Genomic DNA, 19,585 nt, shown 5'->3' with positions numbered 1-19,585 from the left:
TTCATTCACTTAACTCATTTGTAATTTATGAACCAGGATTCCCATGTCTTGAAAAACTGGGATATGAAATGCATTTTAAAATAGTGTTTTTTAGACCTGGAAAAGTCATGAGTGATTTAGAAATTATGGAATTTAATGAATATTTTTCAATAAAACTTCACAATTAGGTCCAATTAAATTTAAGTTAATGCTTTAATAATCAACAATACATTTGTTACAGTATTTATTAATCTTTGTTAACATTGGATAAAAATACAACTGTCAGCTCAGGTCTATCAAATATTAGATGCAACTTAATTTGTATAATGCATTATTAAAGGAGCTATGTGGAGGTTTTTACTTAAAAATAACTTTAAGATAGAGTTTTCATTTGTACATGTATGAGCCAACCATGATGTAAAAAAAGAATGATACCTCGACTGTCCACCACGGTTGCCTCTATCAGCCTGTAGGCTCAATTGTGTGTGGAGGAGTCGGGCCCGAAAATTCACAAAATGTGACGTCATGCGCATTCTCGTCTACTTGGGCTTACTTCCGTACGGCATGCCAGCCATTATAGTAAGCAGCGGCAATAGTGTTTTCAAATGGACTCTGCGGATGGAAAGAAGCGACCAGCCTCCAGCACAATTCAGACACCCACGGACACTCCTAGTAAGTTTATAAAAAAAAAAAACGTGCGCACCGAGAACGAGCATGAGACTGGCTGCTGTTCCTCTAACGGCCACTGGTGTCAGTAACTGTTAGAAATTTCAGAACCTACGCAATGCTCCTTTAAACACTGAACTTAAAAGGTGCTCTAAGTGATGTAACATATTTAAGGCCAAAACATTTTGTCACTTCCAGCAAACATCTCCTTACTATCCGCTAGCAGCTTGTCCCCTGAACACACTGTAAAAAAAAACGAGGTCTCTCTAGACACCACAGGCTCCACAAACAAGAAAAACAAACTGGGCTCACCCACACCACAAAACATAAACTGTTCCAGCCAATAACAGACAAGAAAGATTTGGGGGGTTAGTGCACGGATGAGGAGGAGGGAGGGTCTAGCTAGCCTCCATTTTGTTTGACAACAATTTGAACGTCAACAAGAAGTTACGACTCCCGGCATCGCTTAGAGCACCTTTAACGTTAGGATTAATAAATCCTTCTAAAAACATTGTTAATTCAGCTAATGCTTTAACAAAGCTTAATATTAAGAAATAGAACCTTATCGTAAAGTGTTACCAATTATTCTAGGTATGCCAAGCTCTAAAATATATATATGTTTTTTTAATAAATTTACATGCAATTGCAAGTTAGTTACTAAAATCATTGGTATTAAAGAGTGTAAACCACGAAGACCACTCAGTTACTACAAACTCTGGATTTACGGAATTTAACATAGGCTACATTTATAAAATTAATACACCGCCACTCCTTTATGTAAAAAATTGTAAAGGTTTGATAAGTCTTGACCTTGAGGGGGTCTTCAAGTCAAGAAAGGTTGAGAACCACTACTCTAGAGCAAACTAAGCCATCCAAGCAGGGCCAGCATTAAGAATGCAATTACCAATTCCAAATCTTTCCTGAGGCCGGATGCTACACTGGATATATCAGCTCCCCTACACAAATATTATGATCCGTCTGATGAGAGCCAGGGCTCCAGTCTGGATGGCTAATAAATAAGAAGCACGCTTCTCGTTTACTCATCAGAGCTAATGAGGCTGATAAAATTACCTTGAGGATCATAATTACAGTCTAGTGGCAGAAGCGAGAGCACCATATCTGCAACACTTGCGCACACACAGGAAGAGAACAAACAGCCCTGCGCAGTGGCCACGCTGGACAAGCAGAGTTTGACCTTTAAAATAAACGGCACACCAGATAAGTGTGTAATGTATGCTTTTAATTAAACAATTAAACCACGTTGCATTACACTGAAAGCTTGCGATGCCACCCATGTGCATTGCATTAGTGCACTTTCCACTGAAAACACACACAAAAAAATAAATACTCCATTTTCAAATCCATTTTCTGTTAGTGACCTGCGCTTAGCTGGCCTTGATCAAGCAAATATGCAAATGCCATTCAGTTATGCACCGAAAGAGAGACAAGCACGCATGCGTGAGGTTAGCGAGGGTGCATTTGAGCTGGCGGACCGGTTTTGAAATATCAGGCGGGTGACAAACCCCAGCATCATCCATCCCTTCAATTTTATCAGACAGCTCATATACATTAAGCACTTGATCAGTAATGGCATCTTTTGATGGACACGGGCGGCGTGGACGCCAGAGAATTTCATTTCACCAGCCATTCACAGGACGAATTGTTTTACTTATGAATATTAATGTCCGCCTAATTTGAGGCTGTTGTTAATGCTTGTCGCTAGAAGCTTGGCAAATCAGGTCCCATTCCTGTTAAAACCATGTATTAGACACCCCCCTGACACTAAGCCCTCGCCTTTGATTCTTAATTGCAGGAGTGCGAGCATTTGCAGGAGATGGGCCGCAAAGCTTTAATTAACTCGAATATCACACGTATTCAGTCTCGACTGTCACCCGCATCACGCGTGACGTTCTGCACCAATATCCTCCTCGGCTTCTCTCAGCTAGAGACAGACGGTGTTCCCAAGTTCATGATCACAATTTCATGCATCTTAAATTGGGGATGGATGGCCTGTAAGCAGTGGTATGATACTAAATGTGAGTAAATTATCTTAACACATTTTAATAAAACCCATACAACATGAGCAATGATAGGGACAACAATTATGGTGCGTGGCGTCGTTTTAATTCAGAACGAGAAGTAAACTGACTGGAAGTTTGGGATAAACCGGGCATTTTGGTTATGGTGACCATTTCTGCATAAATAGGTTTTTATGTTTAATGTTTTTGGCCTTCACAATTTACATGCAGGCATCTGAAATTGAGAGAATGTGAGCATGAAGAGAGTTGACGTATAAAAAACTAAAATAAAGCTCTAAATCAGTTTAGGGTACAATAAGAAACTTCATTAAGATTTATTAGAGACTCATTTTAGAAGTCAAATACAATAAATAAGCACAACCATTTGTAAGCATCTCTCAAGAGAACTTTAAAAAACTTCTTAAAACATTCATTCTGTAGGTTTTTCCAAACAGTCAAGTCATATTTAAACACCATATAAAAGACATCTTTGGAAAGACTATTTCTTAGATAAGTTTAAGTTTTTAATCGAACTAGGTTAGAGGACTTAAAAAGAGAATAAAAGCAATAATCCATGCCTTTCCAGCACACAAGATCAGCTACCGTCTAATCTCCAGCTTGATTTAGCTTTCTCAGGAATATAAAATAAGAAACCAGAAAAATCTGCCTGTGCTAATGCATGTGGGCTCATAGTGCCCCCTTCAGGTCACTGCAAGCACTGCATCTTCAAGATCTCTAGATTTAGCAGTTAAATTATCTTTTTCTTTTTAGGGGGTTAGGGTTCAGTTAAGATGCTCCACAGATTCTTGGATGACAGTCAAGTAGCGTGCTTCAGCCAGCCTTGGGCATCTGTTTGTTTATCTGCCAATATAAGTTAGTTTATGTCTGAACAAGTGAGAGGGTGACAGGAAAATAAAATGTTTTTTGAACAATTCAAACAATTCAACAAAGTATGAAGGACAAATATGTTAACTCTAAGCAAATTAATATAACTAGAACATAGAACAAAAGTGTTTAAACAGAACATTTTGCTCCAAGAACTCACTTACTTGCCTGACAGATGTGTTACATTAATCTCACCTTGTTTTAAACCATCTAAGGTCACAAACAGGCTACAGCAGAACGTCTGGACTACTTCACTCCAGCAAATCTCAAATTCACTATCCCATTGAGGCTTTTTTACTTCTCCGTCTAAATAACTTTGAGAAGGATGAGTTGCATTTGTTTTTAAACTTCGGAAGACCTGCAACAGAAAAAAAAAAAAAAAGTAGGTAAGAATGTTAAGTTAAAAATGTTCTCTGCCGCTTCAAACTGAGAGTAGACTTGACGAGATCCAAATGGCAAGAGGAATAGGTTCTCACCCTGTCTTTGCATCATCTCATTCAGTGTCTGTTGATCTTCCTCCTCCCTTAAAATGTCACATTACATTTTCAGTGTTTTTTATTTTTATTTAATATATATTTTTTTTTACTTTTGCATGCAAGTGAAGATTAAACAAATGTACAAGCATGGCATTTGACATGGAGTGACGGATAGAGTGGTTTCCTCACCTTATTCTGTCCTCCTCCAGCCCTTCAACAATGGCCTTCCTGTCATTTACCATCTTCAGTCTGTTCAACAGCACAGTTTCCCTCTTCTTCTCACCCAGAGTCTTGACATGTTCTACTATCCGAAAAAAAACACACATTAAGGCTTCTCCTCAGCCGTTATAAAGAGTTTAAAACACCAAGCAGTCTAAGCTAATACCGCGATTACATTTACCCTTTTATTATAGAATAGGCAATGACGTAGCACTGGGTATGGGATTTGTTGGGTAACAATATTAGAAATATTTCAGTTTTAAAACGAAGGCTGATATTAAACAACGTGCAAACTTTTTAACCCCAGTCAGTAATACAAAGTGAAAGTAAAAACTGAAGGCGCTTTCAGCATCTGACGCTGCATTAACGCTGCATATTCTCTCAGAGATGACAAGAGACGAATCTACCTCATCATATGCTGATAACGGCATATAAATGTCTTCAATTATTTCTCTTGTGGCCCGTACATAGTGAAAAAAAAGAGAAATGTATTTTGCGTTAAACGAGTTGTTTTTGAAAGTCATGCTTGAAGTAATCCAGCTTTTAATTTTCATTGATGACTGCAGTGTTAATAATTTTAATTGCAGGCCTATAATTAATCACTTTTCACATCCTGTTAAAATCACAATGCATAATTAAAATCATTACTGATGATGTGAAGCACGGACATGTCTGAGAATTTCTTCCATGCATCACAAGAGATGTAAGAATAAGCATTGTTTGCTAATTTCTAAATGCAGACTTACCATAGCAATTAACGACTAAAACCCAACAAGGCAAAAAGAAGCTGTATAATTTAAATGTATAATTATACATTTTTAAATATACATAAAATCTTCATACAAATTATGCCCTACAATTTCACTTGCCATTCATTTAGAAAATTACATTAATCCATCACGATCACTGGAAGATTCTTCTCAAACAATTTCATTATATATACACATTGTTCACTTTCCCTAAAATGTCCTGTATGTTTCTAATGGGGAAAAAAAAAGCAACAGTAGTTACCCTGGTTCATTTTTACCTGGTTTACAGACCAATCTCCTGAGCTCTCCTTTTACTCCAGGCTGTTGCTCCTCCAGATCATGTGTTCTTGCTCTGAAATAGATTGAGAATGCTGTAAGGTCCAGTTTAAGAGCAAACATCTAGGTACAATGGCTATGTTTCTCCATTACGTATATAGTCAATATTAAGCATTCTGAAAACATTTGCATCCAGAAATAGCAGCTGGACAAAAGAGAAACTGAATACAGGGACTACTTACGTGTACATCAACTCTGACTCCCTTAGTATGTAGCTTTTTTTTTTCCCAATCAGGTTAAACCAGTCCACCATCAAGGGATCCAACAGCAGGTTTCCATGACCCTCTGTAAAACATTCCAATGTCACAAAAGGACACCAAGGTCCTAACTGCAGTGTTCACATCCAACCACATAAGACACTCCACCTCGAGCCACAATTTAAAAGTGCTCTGGAGACGGGCATCTCCAAATACTCACTTTCAACGTCTATTTGAGCTATGATTGAATTCTATTTGTCTCCTAATAGAGCACTGTAATGCGGTCTAAAAAGCATGTTTTCCATTGACATTGCCTTGAGGTGGTACAAAAAACATACAAGTACAAACTTAATTTGATCAAGTAGTGGTTTCGGCTTTGGTGGGACCGAGAGGCAGTCAGGTATCTATGAAATCCCACCGGCTGCTAACATCAGGACAGGACAGGTGACTGGAGCAGCGAGTCTGAAGATGATATTACCGCGCCATGGTGACCTTGAAAAGAGCCAATCAAGTGCCCCTGCCCCATTCAGCTAGCAGCCTCTCACTTCAGCACACCGCCTATTCTCCATTTCCATCCCAGCATCCCTCAGGAGGAGAGGGAGCTTCCCCTGCGCCTCGTCTCATTTGGCCCTGGCAGCTGGAATCGAGAGCCCTTTTTATTGGCCACAGCCTTCCCCTAAAGGCTACATCAGAATTCCATCTCCCAAGTGGACGGGCTCCGCTAACAGGTTTGGAATGAGTGAACCACTCACACTATTACATGCCATCGAAAACACACCAAATGGATCTCAAATTGTACCAAAAGGAACATCTGATGTCCTGACAAGCTTTTGCCCTAAACAACCTTGAAATAATAATAAATATTGAAAAATAAACATTCAGGACCTTTAAAATTCAATTAAAACTTAAACTTACAAAATTACTACCATTACATTAACTACATCTAATCTCAAACCTTCTTCATAAATGCGAAGTCTCCTCTCTAACTCCACCCCTTCGTTCTCCAGATTGTACAGCTTGTTCTCAATGTCCTGCAACTCTTTTGAGATCTGATCTGGTGTGATGTGGCAAGGCTTTATCTGAAAAGACAAACAATGAAACTGAAAGCCATAGGAAGGAGACCGTTAATTTAGCAAAGGACAGCATTCAAGTTTTGCTATAACTTACTGTAGGCAACCTCGTTTCACACAGCAAGCCATTTTTAGATGAAATATTTCCATTGTCGTAACCTAAAGTGATAAACACTGATTTATAGTGTATATGAAAATCTGAAGGCTAAACGTGGAGATCTAACATGCAAAAGAGGTTCAAATAGCTCACCAAAAAAAAAATACAAGATTTCAACAGAGCTTGGGCAGATTGACCAAGCCTCTGTTTTCCATACAAGTAAACGGATTTACTTTAATAAATTGAAAATAAAAGCCATAAATAAAAATAGTAATAATAGTACTACACCTTAAAGGAATAATGATTGCATAATTATAGAACCTGCTTACTTGAGGTCACCGACCTGCGGTGAGGTTGTTTTGGAGATGAAGGTTTGTGACAGGACTGAGAGCGCAAGATACATGAGGACAAGGAATAGTCAGGACCTTTAGAACCTACAGACAGAAGAAGAGTATGATAATCATAAACGCAAATCTTACTATTCTACAACTGAAGAAGTGGCCTGGACTTACCCTGCACATCAAAGGTCTCAACGGAACTGTTGGAGTAACAAGAGTCGTTCATTATAGTGGAGACTGGATCATTTTGGGCCATCAAACAATGGTTACATTTGTTTTTTCCACAAATCAACCGGACATCCTTGGCATTATTAGGAGATCTAACAAAAGCAAAATTACTTTACTGAAAACTGGTGGTGAAACTGTTTTATTTACAAAGAAATGGCAAGTAAGATTGAATTATATGGAGGAATTATTGAGTCAGATTATAAACTAAAAGTCTAAAACTAAAAGTCTTAAACCAAATCTAAATTTTAAACTTAAAGTCCAAGTCGAAAATTAATTTGGTATTTAGGATTGGGCATTTTCTATTTAGGGTTGGGCATTTGGTCATTTAGCCATTTAGGATTGGGCATTTAGCCATTTAGGATTGATGATTGGCAGTGTTCGAATTGAGTCAAAGCTCTTGGGGGGTCCCCCAACCCCCCCCCCCCAAAAAAAACAACTAATAATATACATATTTGTATTTATTTATTTCATATAATAATATAATTTACTTTACTTGTGAATTTAATTTACTTTGTGTGTTTCATAACATGATTTTGCAGCTGAGCATTTACTATGTAAAATTAAATAAAAATCTATGAAATAACAAGATGGCTCCTCTTCTTTCCCTTGTCCATATCTGAGAAAATAATGTAAGATGTAAGTTGTAATATTATATTTGTTGTCGTTACTGTGAATATATTTAAGAAAGCACTCCATGTTATTCATGCTACTTATTAAGGTTATTAATGGTGATATACTTTGAACAGTGCACATGTAGGCATTTTATTTCATTAAAAAAACTAATTTATCTTGAATGTAGTTACATAACCCTTTCATATTTTCAAGCAGAAGTTGTCATAGTTGGGTAAACTTCTATAGTGGTGAATGAGAGTATATGTTTAAATATATGTTTTGTCACAATAGTGTTTCTACAAGAGGGAAAAATAGAAACAATTTGATACGATTACGATGCTGATGACCATTAATCAATTTTGATCTCTTGATTCACTATCAATTCACATGAATAGGCCTACTGTACTTACTTTTCTTGGGTTAAACTCAGTATTTTCTTGCATTAATTAATATTCACTTGTGTGTGCTTATACGAGTATCTTTTTAAAATGTATAATCTAGTGTTTGATCATGTCTAAATATTTATTTAAATGCAAAACCTAAAAATAAGTAAGCAGTTATGACCTGCAATACTCTTTTGAGCAACTAGAGTATGTATATTTATTAGAGTGGGTAAACAATGGCATTGCAAATGGAAATTATTATTTTTCTGGCCACAAAATGACTTTAATTTGCCTCTTTGCATTGAATTTAAAATCCTTTTCTCCACTTAACCTTAAATACTACACTAATTGTATTAGGCTATACATAATAATGGAAAATAGGATACAATTCATAACAAAAACGGTTGATCTGCATGTTTGTCTTCGGCGTAATAATCAATGCATGTGTGTCTCACGCACAATTCGTGAGAGTTAGCAACCCTGCTTTATCATCGTTGACACAAAAAAAAGCCTTCACCTGATGAACATTTTCATCAGTAATAATGTCCTTAATTAAATTAACACTGTTTTTGAGCAGTTAAGGTTACTAGATTTAAAATGATTTGTTTAATTCAGAATGGGTGCAATGCTAGCTCCAAACAAGATTCTATTTTTCTCAGAATTACGTTAGATGGCTAATTACAACTAACAAGCCGATAGTGAGCTAGCATCATAAGATAAAAAAAAACAACTATTGACAGACCAAGATTATAAGTGACTCTCTGATTCTAAGATAAACACTTATTCAGTAGCAATAAATTAGGTGTACCAAACAATCATAAAACAAAGAAATATTATCTTACCGTTATCGTGAGGTAAAATAATGACGAAGGATCACTCTGTCAGCCAATCACACAGCGACGTCGCGCCCGCAGTCTGTAAATTCCTTCAGAAAACAGCGTGTGGCGCACTTGAGCGTATTTTCAGATGCACATCTAATTTGAAGTAGCTTTTTATGGGAGCGGCACTTTTTACAGTCTATGGAGCGGCAGCGCAATACTTTGGTAAAAAATAGATAGATAGGGCTATGTCAAATATTGTTTCTATTTTAGTTTTAATGAAAAACCAGGGGACCCCCCAAGGTCATTTTTTTGGGCCTTATGGGGGGTCCCTTGATGCTTATGGGGGGTCCCGGACCCCCCCAGCCCCCCCTCAATTCGAACACTGATGATTGGGCATTTAGCCATTTAGGATTGATGATTGGGCATTTGAGGATTGAGAATTGAGGAGTGTATGCAAATTAGGAGGCGTGGCCCAAATACTGGAGGCTGGGTTTGAAATGGCTGGTGCGCAGAGGCACCTTATGGACAGCAGAGGGAGCTCCCAGTGCTAAGGAGCACACTGTAATGAAAGTAATGTAATTCTGTTTCTGTAATGAAACGGAGCGAGTGAGCGGCTTGAGCGAGGACTGTGTGATAACTTCAATTTAATGACAGCTTTGTAACATTTGTGGCCTCAAACACAAAGTCACCAGTGAAAGGAGGGTTATCGGTCTGACGATGAGAAAGCAGCAGACAGTATAGCAGGTAAGATGCTAACATTAGCTACTAGTTATATAAGCTGATATTGCTAACATGCTTTAGTAGGGTATTATTATATTGGGACATGCTGTTTTGCTGACTCAATAATTCCTCCATAGAATTAAACATACATTGAAGTAGTATCCCGAAATAGCATTTTTGTGGAAAACAGTACAATAATCTAGATAATTTACAACTTCAAAATGTCTTTTACTGTAAGTCTCATAAGCATAAACCAACATGCAGTAAGCAGGCCCTCACCTTATATACAGTAGATGCAAACAAAGCTAAAAGAACGATCATCTGAGGAACTCAAAGTAAGAGCACAGTGTTTCAGATGGGGTTGGTTTAGGCCCAGCACTCCTTGGGACTGGTGAGGATTGGGGATAGAGTAAGAGGATGCACTCTGAGGCAGTCAAACACTATGGGGGAGGCAGGAGGCATCCGCCTGCTAGAGGATGGATACATGAAAGGCCCCACTGTCAGTACTCCAGCTCTCATTGCAGCTCACACCCGAGTGACTCTGCCTACTTCCCCTCGTGTGGATTAGAAAGCAACAGGGAAAGCTAGGCTGATCGAACTTACTTGAGTCTTGGTCCATTTGGAACTGCCTTTGGCTTTGATCTCCAGTCAGTTGGGGCTTCGCAGCTCTGAACATCTTTTGCTGAAGTCGAGAGAAGAGTAGAAAATTATGGCAAACAAAAAAAGCTTAAGTCACACAATATGAAATTATGCAATTTGAAGCCATGCCGTTAAATGGAAAGGTTAAAAATACTACAGGGTGGAAATCAGTCTTAAGATTCAATCGTATTCCTGTGGACTACATGAAAAACCAATGGATGCTGGTCCGTGGCTTAATTTAACCTCTTTCCTGCCTATATTCCAGTCTCTTACTTGTTGTGTATGTTTATGGTAATATTTCCCATGCGACCTTTACAAACCATAAAAAAAAGCCAAAAAAAAACAAGCAAAGGTCATCTGTGAGTGAACACCACCTTTTGCAGTAGAAAGCAGCAGGGATGGAGGTCTGTTGCGCTGCTTGCTGATGGCACTGAGGTAGAGGGATACTTTGGTGTTCATGCCACTATTGCGGATAGCAGAGCTGGTTGAAGTGGCCTGATAGGAGCTCCTTCCTGTTGCATCTCGTCTGTGTAACTCCTGCCTCCAGCCAGAGACTTCAGCAGAAGAGCATCTGATTTTTATCCTGGGAGAGATGGTAACAAGTGTCACTTAAATTCAGCATTCACACTATGATCATACATACGATAGATGCACCCGCTGTACTGATATACACTCCTGTACATTTGGGACATTCAGAAAAGGACCCATTACATCAATCAAGAGACAGCAAAACATTAAAATAAGATTCTTTTGAATAAGAAGTTTCTTTAGCAGCAAATCAGCATATTAGCATAATTTCTGAATGATCACGTGACACTTAAGACTGGAGTAATGACTGCTAATAATTTGGCTTAATCGCAGGAATAAACCACGTTTTAAAATACATTCCAAAGAAAAGTTATTTTAAATAGTATTTGAACAAGATTTACACTTGTATACTGTATTTGTAGTGAATGAGACAATAACTTACCAACCCCAAACTTTTAAATGGCAGTGAACTATAGAATGATATTTGCTTTCTCAAACATTCATTCATTGAAGCTTTTTAGCGTTCTTAAATGTCTTAGACATTTTTCAACGAGTTAAGCAATATTTTACACTTGTAGTTTTCAAAGTTGCCTAGACACATTTTTAACATCAACATAAGTATTATCACCTTCATAGTCTTTGTACTCTACACATTATAAAACAGTTTAACCTACAATTCAACTTTTAACCTTATTTTTAAGCAAAACGTCATGCTAGAATGCCATGTTAATAAATAACCATATTTTAATCACAGATTAAATACTGACCCCATTAACTAGTCATACACTTTATTCAGTTGTGGGAACTTTTGGCATCGGAGGAAAATGGTTTAAAAATGTGTAAATGCATTAACTGAAGTGAGGTATTTGCCAAATCAAGGTTATTAACTATCTAAATAAATACAGTATGTAAACCCTTCTGTTAACATTCTTATTTGCATAAGTATAGTACAGTGAAAAATCTTGAAACCAAAACACCAAGGACATTATTTTACGAACCAGATCGACAATAATACTGTAAGCCAAGACAGTAATGATTAGTTGGTCACTCACTGCCTCTGTGCTCCTGGGTCAGAATTAAGCGCATTGTTGTTATTCGTGTTTCCTTCAAATAGTTTTCCATTTGTCAGTGCATTGGTTGGGTCTTTCTCCTCCATCTTCAGACTCGTGTTCTGATTGGTGCAGGACTCTGAGGGGCCTGACTGCTGTCTTGTGGTGGACCGATGCTCTGCTGCTGGACCACAGGACTGGAAAAACTTCTGCCTGGCTTCCTGAGTCCTCTGAGCAGAGGCGGTCCATGACTGCGGAGCAAGACTGAGCTCCACGGGTCGGGGCACAGCTTTGATTGGTGCAGATAGTACAGATGTGTAGCGCTGGGAAGATGGCTGATCGCCACGGTCAGATTTGGATACCAAATCAGTAAGCGTAAAGCCACTGCTCTTACAAGGCTGAACAGTAGGCTTGAAATCATTTTGGCCGTGTTGGTGAATGATGCAGACCAGTGAGCCATTGTCTGCTCCCAGTTTATATGCCCCGGATTTCAGTGTGCTATAGCATACACTACACCTGTGTAAATAAAATAAGGGGGGGGGGGGTTAAAAAACAAACAAAAAAAGGTTAGTTGCATTAATTGTTACATAGCAATAAAGTAACTAAATAGTGCAGTTACATGCTAAAATAGTGATGGTTCTCAAGCACAATCAATGAAGACTCACTTAAAGCAGCTCCGGTGGTAGAGTTTTCCATCCACCAGGTGTCTCTGGACAAGATGTACATGATTTCCACATATTGCACAAACACTGTTCAGCGTGCCAGTTTTATTTGAATTCTCCACCAAAACAGCTTTCTACAAAAGAACATGAATAAAAATAAGTGAAAAAAAATAGGTTAGAGAAATTCAATAAAATACACTTGAAATAATTTCTAAAAGTTAGATAAATTCAATTTAAAATACAATTATAAACAAAGACAAATAAAATCTCTCTGCAAGCTAAAAATCAGTTTCAAAATCATGACCGATAGAATCATACTAAATTCACTTTTATAACTAGGATTAGACCAAATCACTTTGAAGCTGAATAATCAAGGGAAAGCCGAACTGACACCTTCTCAGCGTCTCGGTGTGGCTGTGGAGATCTCGCTCGGAGTGGCGTGCCGGGCGCTTGAACACATTTTGGCCCTGGAGATTTCTGCCAGTCTGTGCCAGTCTGTCGAGCTAGAGTAGCTACAATGTGCTTCTCTGGAGCACTTTTCTGGATGTTAATAGATGTAGGATGGTTGTCGCTGATATTTTTTGGCATTTCAGTTTGAGGAGGACGGTTCTCTGTGTTTGTTTTAAGATTGTGTTTTTTGTCAACCACAGGCTGATTCTTCTTCTCTGATGGCGTCTCCTTTGAGACCTCAGCATGTCGTTTGATACCTCCTACTCCCCCGACTGAGAAAAAGAAAGCCATTGAGAAGAAAGTCTAAGAAAAATGAATACATTAGATAGGAGTCACACACTAACATTATTTCAGCATTAAACAGCAAGCATACTATACACACTATGCAAATTTGACGGTAACCATTGACTTCCATAGTGTAGGAAAAAATACTATGGAAGTAAGTGGCTACAATCAACTGTTTGGTTACCAACATTTCAAAATATCTTTTGCTTAACAGAAAAACAAACTCAAAGAGGTTTGGAATGACATTTTATAAAGCTAACTATAAAAAGTTACAAAAGAAACTGTTGGATTTACCAGATGTATTTACATTTACAGTTAAAATTAGAGTTTTAACTAGTTTTTCAAATGTATACATTTTTCCTATATTTTCTATACATTTTCAAAATAATTCTAGAAATCATAGCTGACAGTTTTTTTTTCTTCCATAAAACATTTTCTTTTTACAGTGTAGAATACCACGATCCAAGTGGATCATGCTGTAAAGAAATACTGTATCCTACAATGCAACACACACAGCTTAATTCATTTCATCCAACTGCCCAAAGTTTAAATCAATCATTCATAATTGGGTGCCACTAGCAGAGTTAAACATGCAATGCAATAAGGTCTTGTGACTGTTGCATACTTCTGTTGGAAATGCTTGTGGCATAAGGCATGCATCCTACAACTATGCTATTAAACAGTATGTGGTAGAGTACCATTACATTCTGAAAACAGTACAGTATTTAAGTGCAAAAAATGCCTTTTACTTCATAACCACTCTGATGGTGGATAAACGCAGCCTTACTTGGTGAGCGGCCGTGGAAGTAATTATAGTATTGCGAGACATATGTGAGGATGCTGAGTCTGTCTGGGACAGGCAAAGCCACCATGTCCTCTGCATCCAGAAGAGCTGGGATTCCCAGATGATCTTCAGCCACACGGAACGCCTGCAGCACATCAGATGTCACAAATCAGCCATTAAGTGCACAGCTATAACACCACATAATAGGAGGATGAATCCCTACAGAAGAAAACAACAATTAGATGCCCAAAAAGACAAGCACTCTTTGTTTATAACCACTAAACATGCTCATTCAACATGATCTCATACGATTGTTTTAGGCTGCTGATATCATGCGGTGGAAATGGTTTTCTAGGGAAAAGGCACTTGGCCAATTAACTGTAAACACAGACAATGCACAAAAAGGAAGACGTCAGAAATAGAATAGGCCAGTGAGCATCACAATCTGGCAACACATCAACACAGCCCGGGCTGGGAGTGCATAATGAATAGCACATTTCCTGTGCGCACAGCAGCCTGGGAACAGGGACAGAACGGGGGGGATACCAGGGCATTGTTAAGGCCTGACCTAGAAACACTCATTAAATTTTACAGGACAGCTGAAGAGGGGCAGAATATTCTCCACGATGCAGCAGGTGCAACTTCCTGTTTCTCTTTTGTGATGCAGCACTTAGGGCTGATGGTATGAAATAAGCATTTCAGGTAAATATTGGCTGGGTTTAAACACTGCACACCTGTGGAAGTTACTGGCATTTAAATGCACAGTGTTCTCCGTTGTTCAAATGCACAGATGTACTAACATTGTAAAGACAGTAGTAGAACAAAAGGTAAGTTAATCTTGACAGAGAGGATCAGGTGCCTGAATGTCACCCTTCTTTATAATGCATTAACTGGACAGAATCCACACAGCTCGGGTTCAAGTGCCACAGCTGAGGGCCGCCTACAGAAGTGGTGAAGGTTTGTAATAGATCTCGGAGTGTGTGGCTTATAATCTACAGTCTCTGAGGAAGCAATGTGAGGAACAGCTCATCATTATGGAAAAAAAAAGTCCCAGTTCACCTCAATCTCATGGAAGGACTTCCTGACAGGGATGAGAAATAACATAGGTCACAAGTCCTGGTCGGACAACATCACTACCCTTAAACTACCCTTTCATGCAGGCTAAAGCTTACAATATCAGACTGAAAAATTGTTGATTCAATTCAATTGATACAAGTCTGAAACTTCAGATGTTTCACTTCAAGACGATGCTTGTAGAAACTAAAAGGATATCTTTATTGTGCCAAAAGCTACGGCTGGAAGACTCAACCTATGAATAGGCCCTTTAACTGAGCAACAAGCCTCATCCATTTAAGAACTCTGCATAGAAGGGATCACATGCATTTCAAAAGCTGTGAGAAAAGGGACTTAGAGGGATAGTTCACCCAAGAAAAATAAAGTTACGGCTGAACCACTGATGTCACATGGACCATTTTAACAATGTCCTTACTATGTTTCTGGGCTTTGAACGTGGTAGTTCCCATGCTGTCAAAACAAGGTCAGAAAGCTCTTGGATTTCATAAAAAAAAAAAAAAAAAAAAAAAACCTTAATTTGTGTTCAGAAGAGGAATGAAGGTCTTACGGGTTTGGAACTACATGAGTGTGAGTAATCAATGACAATTTTAATTTTTGAATGAACTATTCCTTTAAGCACTCTTGTTTATATCAATAAGTGAGAAACAAAGATATAAGTACATAAGGCTGGGTTACAAACAAATAAACAGTCAACAAAAAAAATGATGAAGAACATTCAAAAGTGTGTGCATTATCACGGGACTGTAGCGTACAACACATCTTTACATGATACAGCTAAAACTGGCAGCAACACACACATTATGGGTCACTCTGCAATCAGGTCTGTCGTAGCTTCCTATGATCAAGGCCAAACAGAATAACTTACCAAGTGATTGTTGTAATACACATCGTCTTTGGAGAGAGACTCAAAGTTTCTGAATGAAAACAAGGACAGGAGTCACCAGACAGACAGACAAACCCTGAGAAGTGTTACTATACACTGCTAATGGTAAATCAAGCTGATTGTTATCTGCATAAAATTAAACATTATATTGTGATCATTTTAAAAGGTCACACATTCTACAATATTAAATACTTCATAACCAGTAAGTCTAAAGAAAAACAAAGTTAAGCTTAGAATGAATAAATAGCGAGTGCATATGGGCAGGTGCAGGTGAGAGAAGATTCCGGGATAAAAATGCAAATGTATATCATGTGATTTGTCTTGATAAATGAATGTGTAAATCTTAGGTCCTATGATTAGTCACTATTTTCACCGGGTTTTTTTTTTTCTTCCTTCCTTCACTAGCTCATTTATAAAAGTCCTGTAATGTGGCATACAAATATTCCATAAGGTCTTTATAAAGTAAAAAAAAAAAAATACTAAAAAATTGTATAATAAAATCAGTTTTAGATGGAAGCAGAGCATGTCATATTGCAGGATGTCAACCTGCTGTCATAACTCTATTGCAGAATAATGAACTTACAGAGGCTTTAGTAACAGTCAGCTACATGTAAAAACTAAAATTCAGGTGTTATTTTACTCCCTTCATCTGTAAACAAAGTTCTGAACTTTTCCTTGCCATTTTGCTTCCGGTTTCAACATGTTCACTACTCCAGAAATCATTGGGACAAACTCTACAATAAGCATCCAAACATGGATTTATGTCTGGTCACATAACAAATACATGTTTCACATCCAATTTACAACCTTAACATCTTTGAACTACATAATCGTATCTTCATAAAGACAAAGTTTGATACATCCATCTCAAGAAGTCGTGAACAGCATCTATATTCGAATCAGTGAGAATGTATAAATAAGCGACTCTCTCTCACATGAGGTCGGGTCTGAACTTGTGGACGAGAGCGCAGAAGGCGAGTCCGTCTCTGAAAGAGGTGCTCATGTTGCTGATGGTCACATCTCTGTACCCCTCGCACTGAACCTTACACCACTGCTGAAGCGCCTTGATCGCCGTCATCCTCGCCAAAACGCACGGGAGATATAGTCTATTAAATGACAGGAAGAGAAAAACGTCGTTTGTTCGACGAAACAACGGAGCTTGGAAATAAAAGACTCTGGAGACTCTGAGGGAAAATCCCAGTGAAAGAGAGTAAAAACTATAACCCTCGTCCCCTCAGAGCTCTTCACTTCAGCACAGCGACTCTGGGCACCTGAGGAACAGAGCAAATGAAGGGGGAGGAGCCTCAAATCATCAATAATTAAACGATAATTGCTTTATTAGATATTTTTGGGGGTCTGTTTCGCTCGCTATTAAATCGATGTTATATTGCAAGCATGTCCTTAAAAAGACTTGTGGAATGTGACGAAACTAGGGCCTACCTTAGCAAATGTTATTGCAACTTATGTGTTAACATAGGCCTACTGGATAAAATATTAAACTCAGATTTGTAGGGATAGAAATAGTTATTTTGTCATAAAATAAAATTTGGGTTAGCATGCAATAGAATCATTTCAATAACTTTTAACATAAAAACACACACATTTATTATTTGAAACAAAGAGTTTGAATTTGTATGTAGGTTTTATGCACAAAATAGAAGGTTGCTTCAAGTTTTGCGGCTTTAAAATATATTTCAATCTTTAAAGCAGCTGGGAAATAAAAGAAATGCTTTTAAACTCTCCAAATTGCTCTTGAGGTACTTCATAACAAGAATGACCCATATTTTTGACACAGCTGGTTTAAACGTGGAATATGTTTATGAAGAAACCACGGGGGGCTGAAGAGGATGTTTACAACCATCAGCATAAATCAGTTCAAATTATTGCTGCATAATATGAATGTTTACAATGGCCTCTTACAATGGATCTCATTTGTGGATATAAACCCTGGGAAATAAACCAAAAAACATTCCTCCTGTTTTACTATAACTAATAAAACAGACATATATTGCTTTAAATGGTCTAACCCTTCCTTAATAAACATAATACCTGCAATTAACATTATAAGAAGTGTATAATTGTAGTGTAGACAGAAATAGCATCACCGTTCAGCTTTCCCAAGGCTGAGATAGATTGTTTTCAGTGTCATTTTAGATGATCCACCTCCTCTGGTGGTTTTAAGTTTAATTTAGGTAACCCACGGTGTGCATCTCAAGTTGTGGATGGGTGCAGAGTCAATGGGATTATTTATATTATATTTATAGCTCGACACTGGACTTCAGAAAGACAGAAACCGGATAATGACGAAGCTGTGACAATCTGAGCTCTTGTTACACATTAAATCCATTTCTCATGCACAATATTCCCATAGACTTCAATACTGTTGGTGTAAGAGAGTAAAGACTGTTCTGATCAAACAGACCTGCTTAATGTCAAAACAAGATGCCCTTAAACTCAAGAGCACCTGATTGCCCAGAGGAGGGCACTCTTACTCCACACTGGCTCTAAAGACCAAAAGACTAATGCAGTTTTGGGCTCTTCAACAAGGGCTTTGGATGCACAAACATTGAATGAAGCTGACTTTATGATTCTTCTGATCCCACAGAAAATTCCATAACAGAGGACCTTTATATTCATTGGACATGTAGCAGGTGCTATTTCCATTTTTTTCTCCAAATACACCAGCAGTATCCTGCATTTCACAAGTTCTCAAGGGTTGAAGCTCTAAACAAACATTTCCCAGATTTATCTTTAGTTTATTTAAACGGATAGTCCACACAAAAATATAAATTCTGTCATCATTTACTCATCATTTACCAAACAGGTCCCCACAGATAGTAAGTCATACAGGTTTGGATCAACTTGAGGGTGAGTGAATGATGGCAGAAATGTCCTTTTTTTTGGTTTAATGATCCCTTTAAATAGCAGATTTTCTTAAAAAACAAACAAACATGCAAACGTTAGTCATAAAACGTGAAATAAAAATTGATTTTAAAAAGTATGCAATAATTACAGTATACGAACAAATGTTCAGCACCATCACTCAACATCTACTGAGGAGGAAAATACATATAAAAAGTGTGTTGCAGTCTTTAAAAAGCACACTTCAGAAAAGGCAGGCAGTTTTCAGCCGTCCCTATTGTGTTTATGGAGGGCCTGTGGCAGCTTGCAGACATCCTGTGTTTTCACGCAGGGTAACAGGATAGCTGATAGAGGAGTTGGCCATTGATGAGATCACCATGAGCTGCTTCTTTTAGCTCCTCTTGTTCACTAGCTGTCAGTCCAACAACATTTGAGAAAACGCTGTTGTAAACGTCCATTGTCGGCATAAAGCGAAGCAAGCAACCTCACACATTTTTTTTTTACATTTAGTTTTAAAGGCTGTTTATAAATTGCTACTACTAATATGAAAAAAACTCACCCTCAAAAAAAAAAAA

At 37.9% G+C, this 19,585-nt stretch overlaps 1 protein-coding gene across 1 annotated transcript; it reads right to left on the bottom strand.

Moving 5' to 3' along the window:
* Window positions 1-3,672: 3,672 nt before the first annotated feature.
* LOC132149383 (MICAL-like protein 2) lies at window positions 3,673-17,409 on the bottom strand. The gene is made up of 17 exons (XM_059558569.1): window positions 17,084-17,409; window positions 16,131-16,179; window positions 14,195-14,336; window positions 13,066-13,394; window positions 12,676-12,806; window positions 12,014-12,526; window positions 10,808-11,016; window positions 10,398-10,476; window positions 7,244-7,350; window positions 7,022-7,126; window positions 6,693-6,754; window positions 6,481-6,604; window positions 5,511-5,613; window positions 5,271-5,344; window positions 4,214-4,325; window positions 4,025-4,071; window positions 3,673-3,906 (listed from the first exon to the last, which is right to left on the bottom strand). Exons 1-17 carry the CDS (start codon window positions 17,224-17,226, stop codon window positions 3,824-3,826), a joined length of 2,412 nt encoding a protein of 803 aa, XP_059414552.1. The 5' UTR covers window positions 17,227-17,409; the 3' UTR covers window positions 3,673-3,823.
* Between the last annotated feature and the right edge of the window lie 2,176 nt (window positions 17,410-19,585).

This window comes from Carassius carassius, chromosome 9 (genome assembly GCF_963082965.1).
Source record: "Carassius carassius chromosome 9, fCarCar2.1, whole genome shotgun sequence".
Classification (NCBI taxonomy): domain Eukaryota; kingdom Metazoa; phylum Chordata; class Actinopteri; order Cypriniformes; family Cyprinidae; genus Carassius; species Carassius carassius.
Note: the sequence above shows the minus strand (reverse complement) of the source record. Positions and strands in the feature narration are given on the sequence as shown.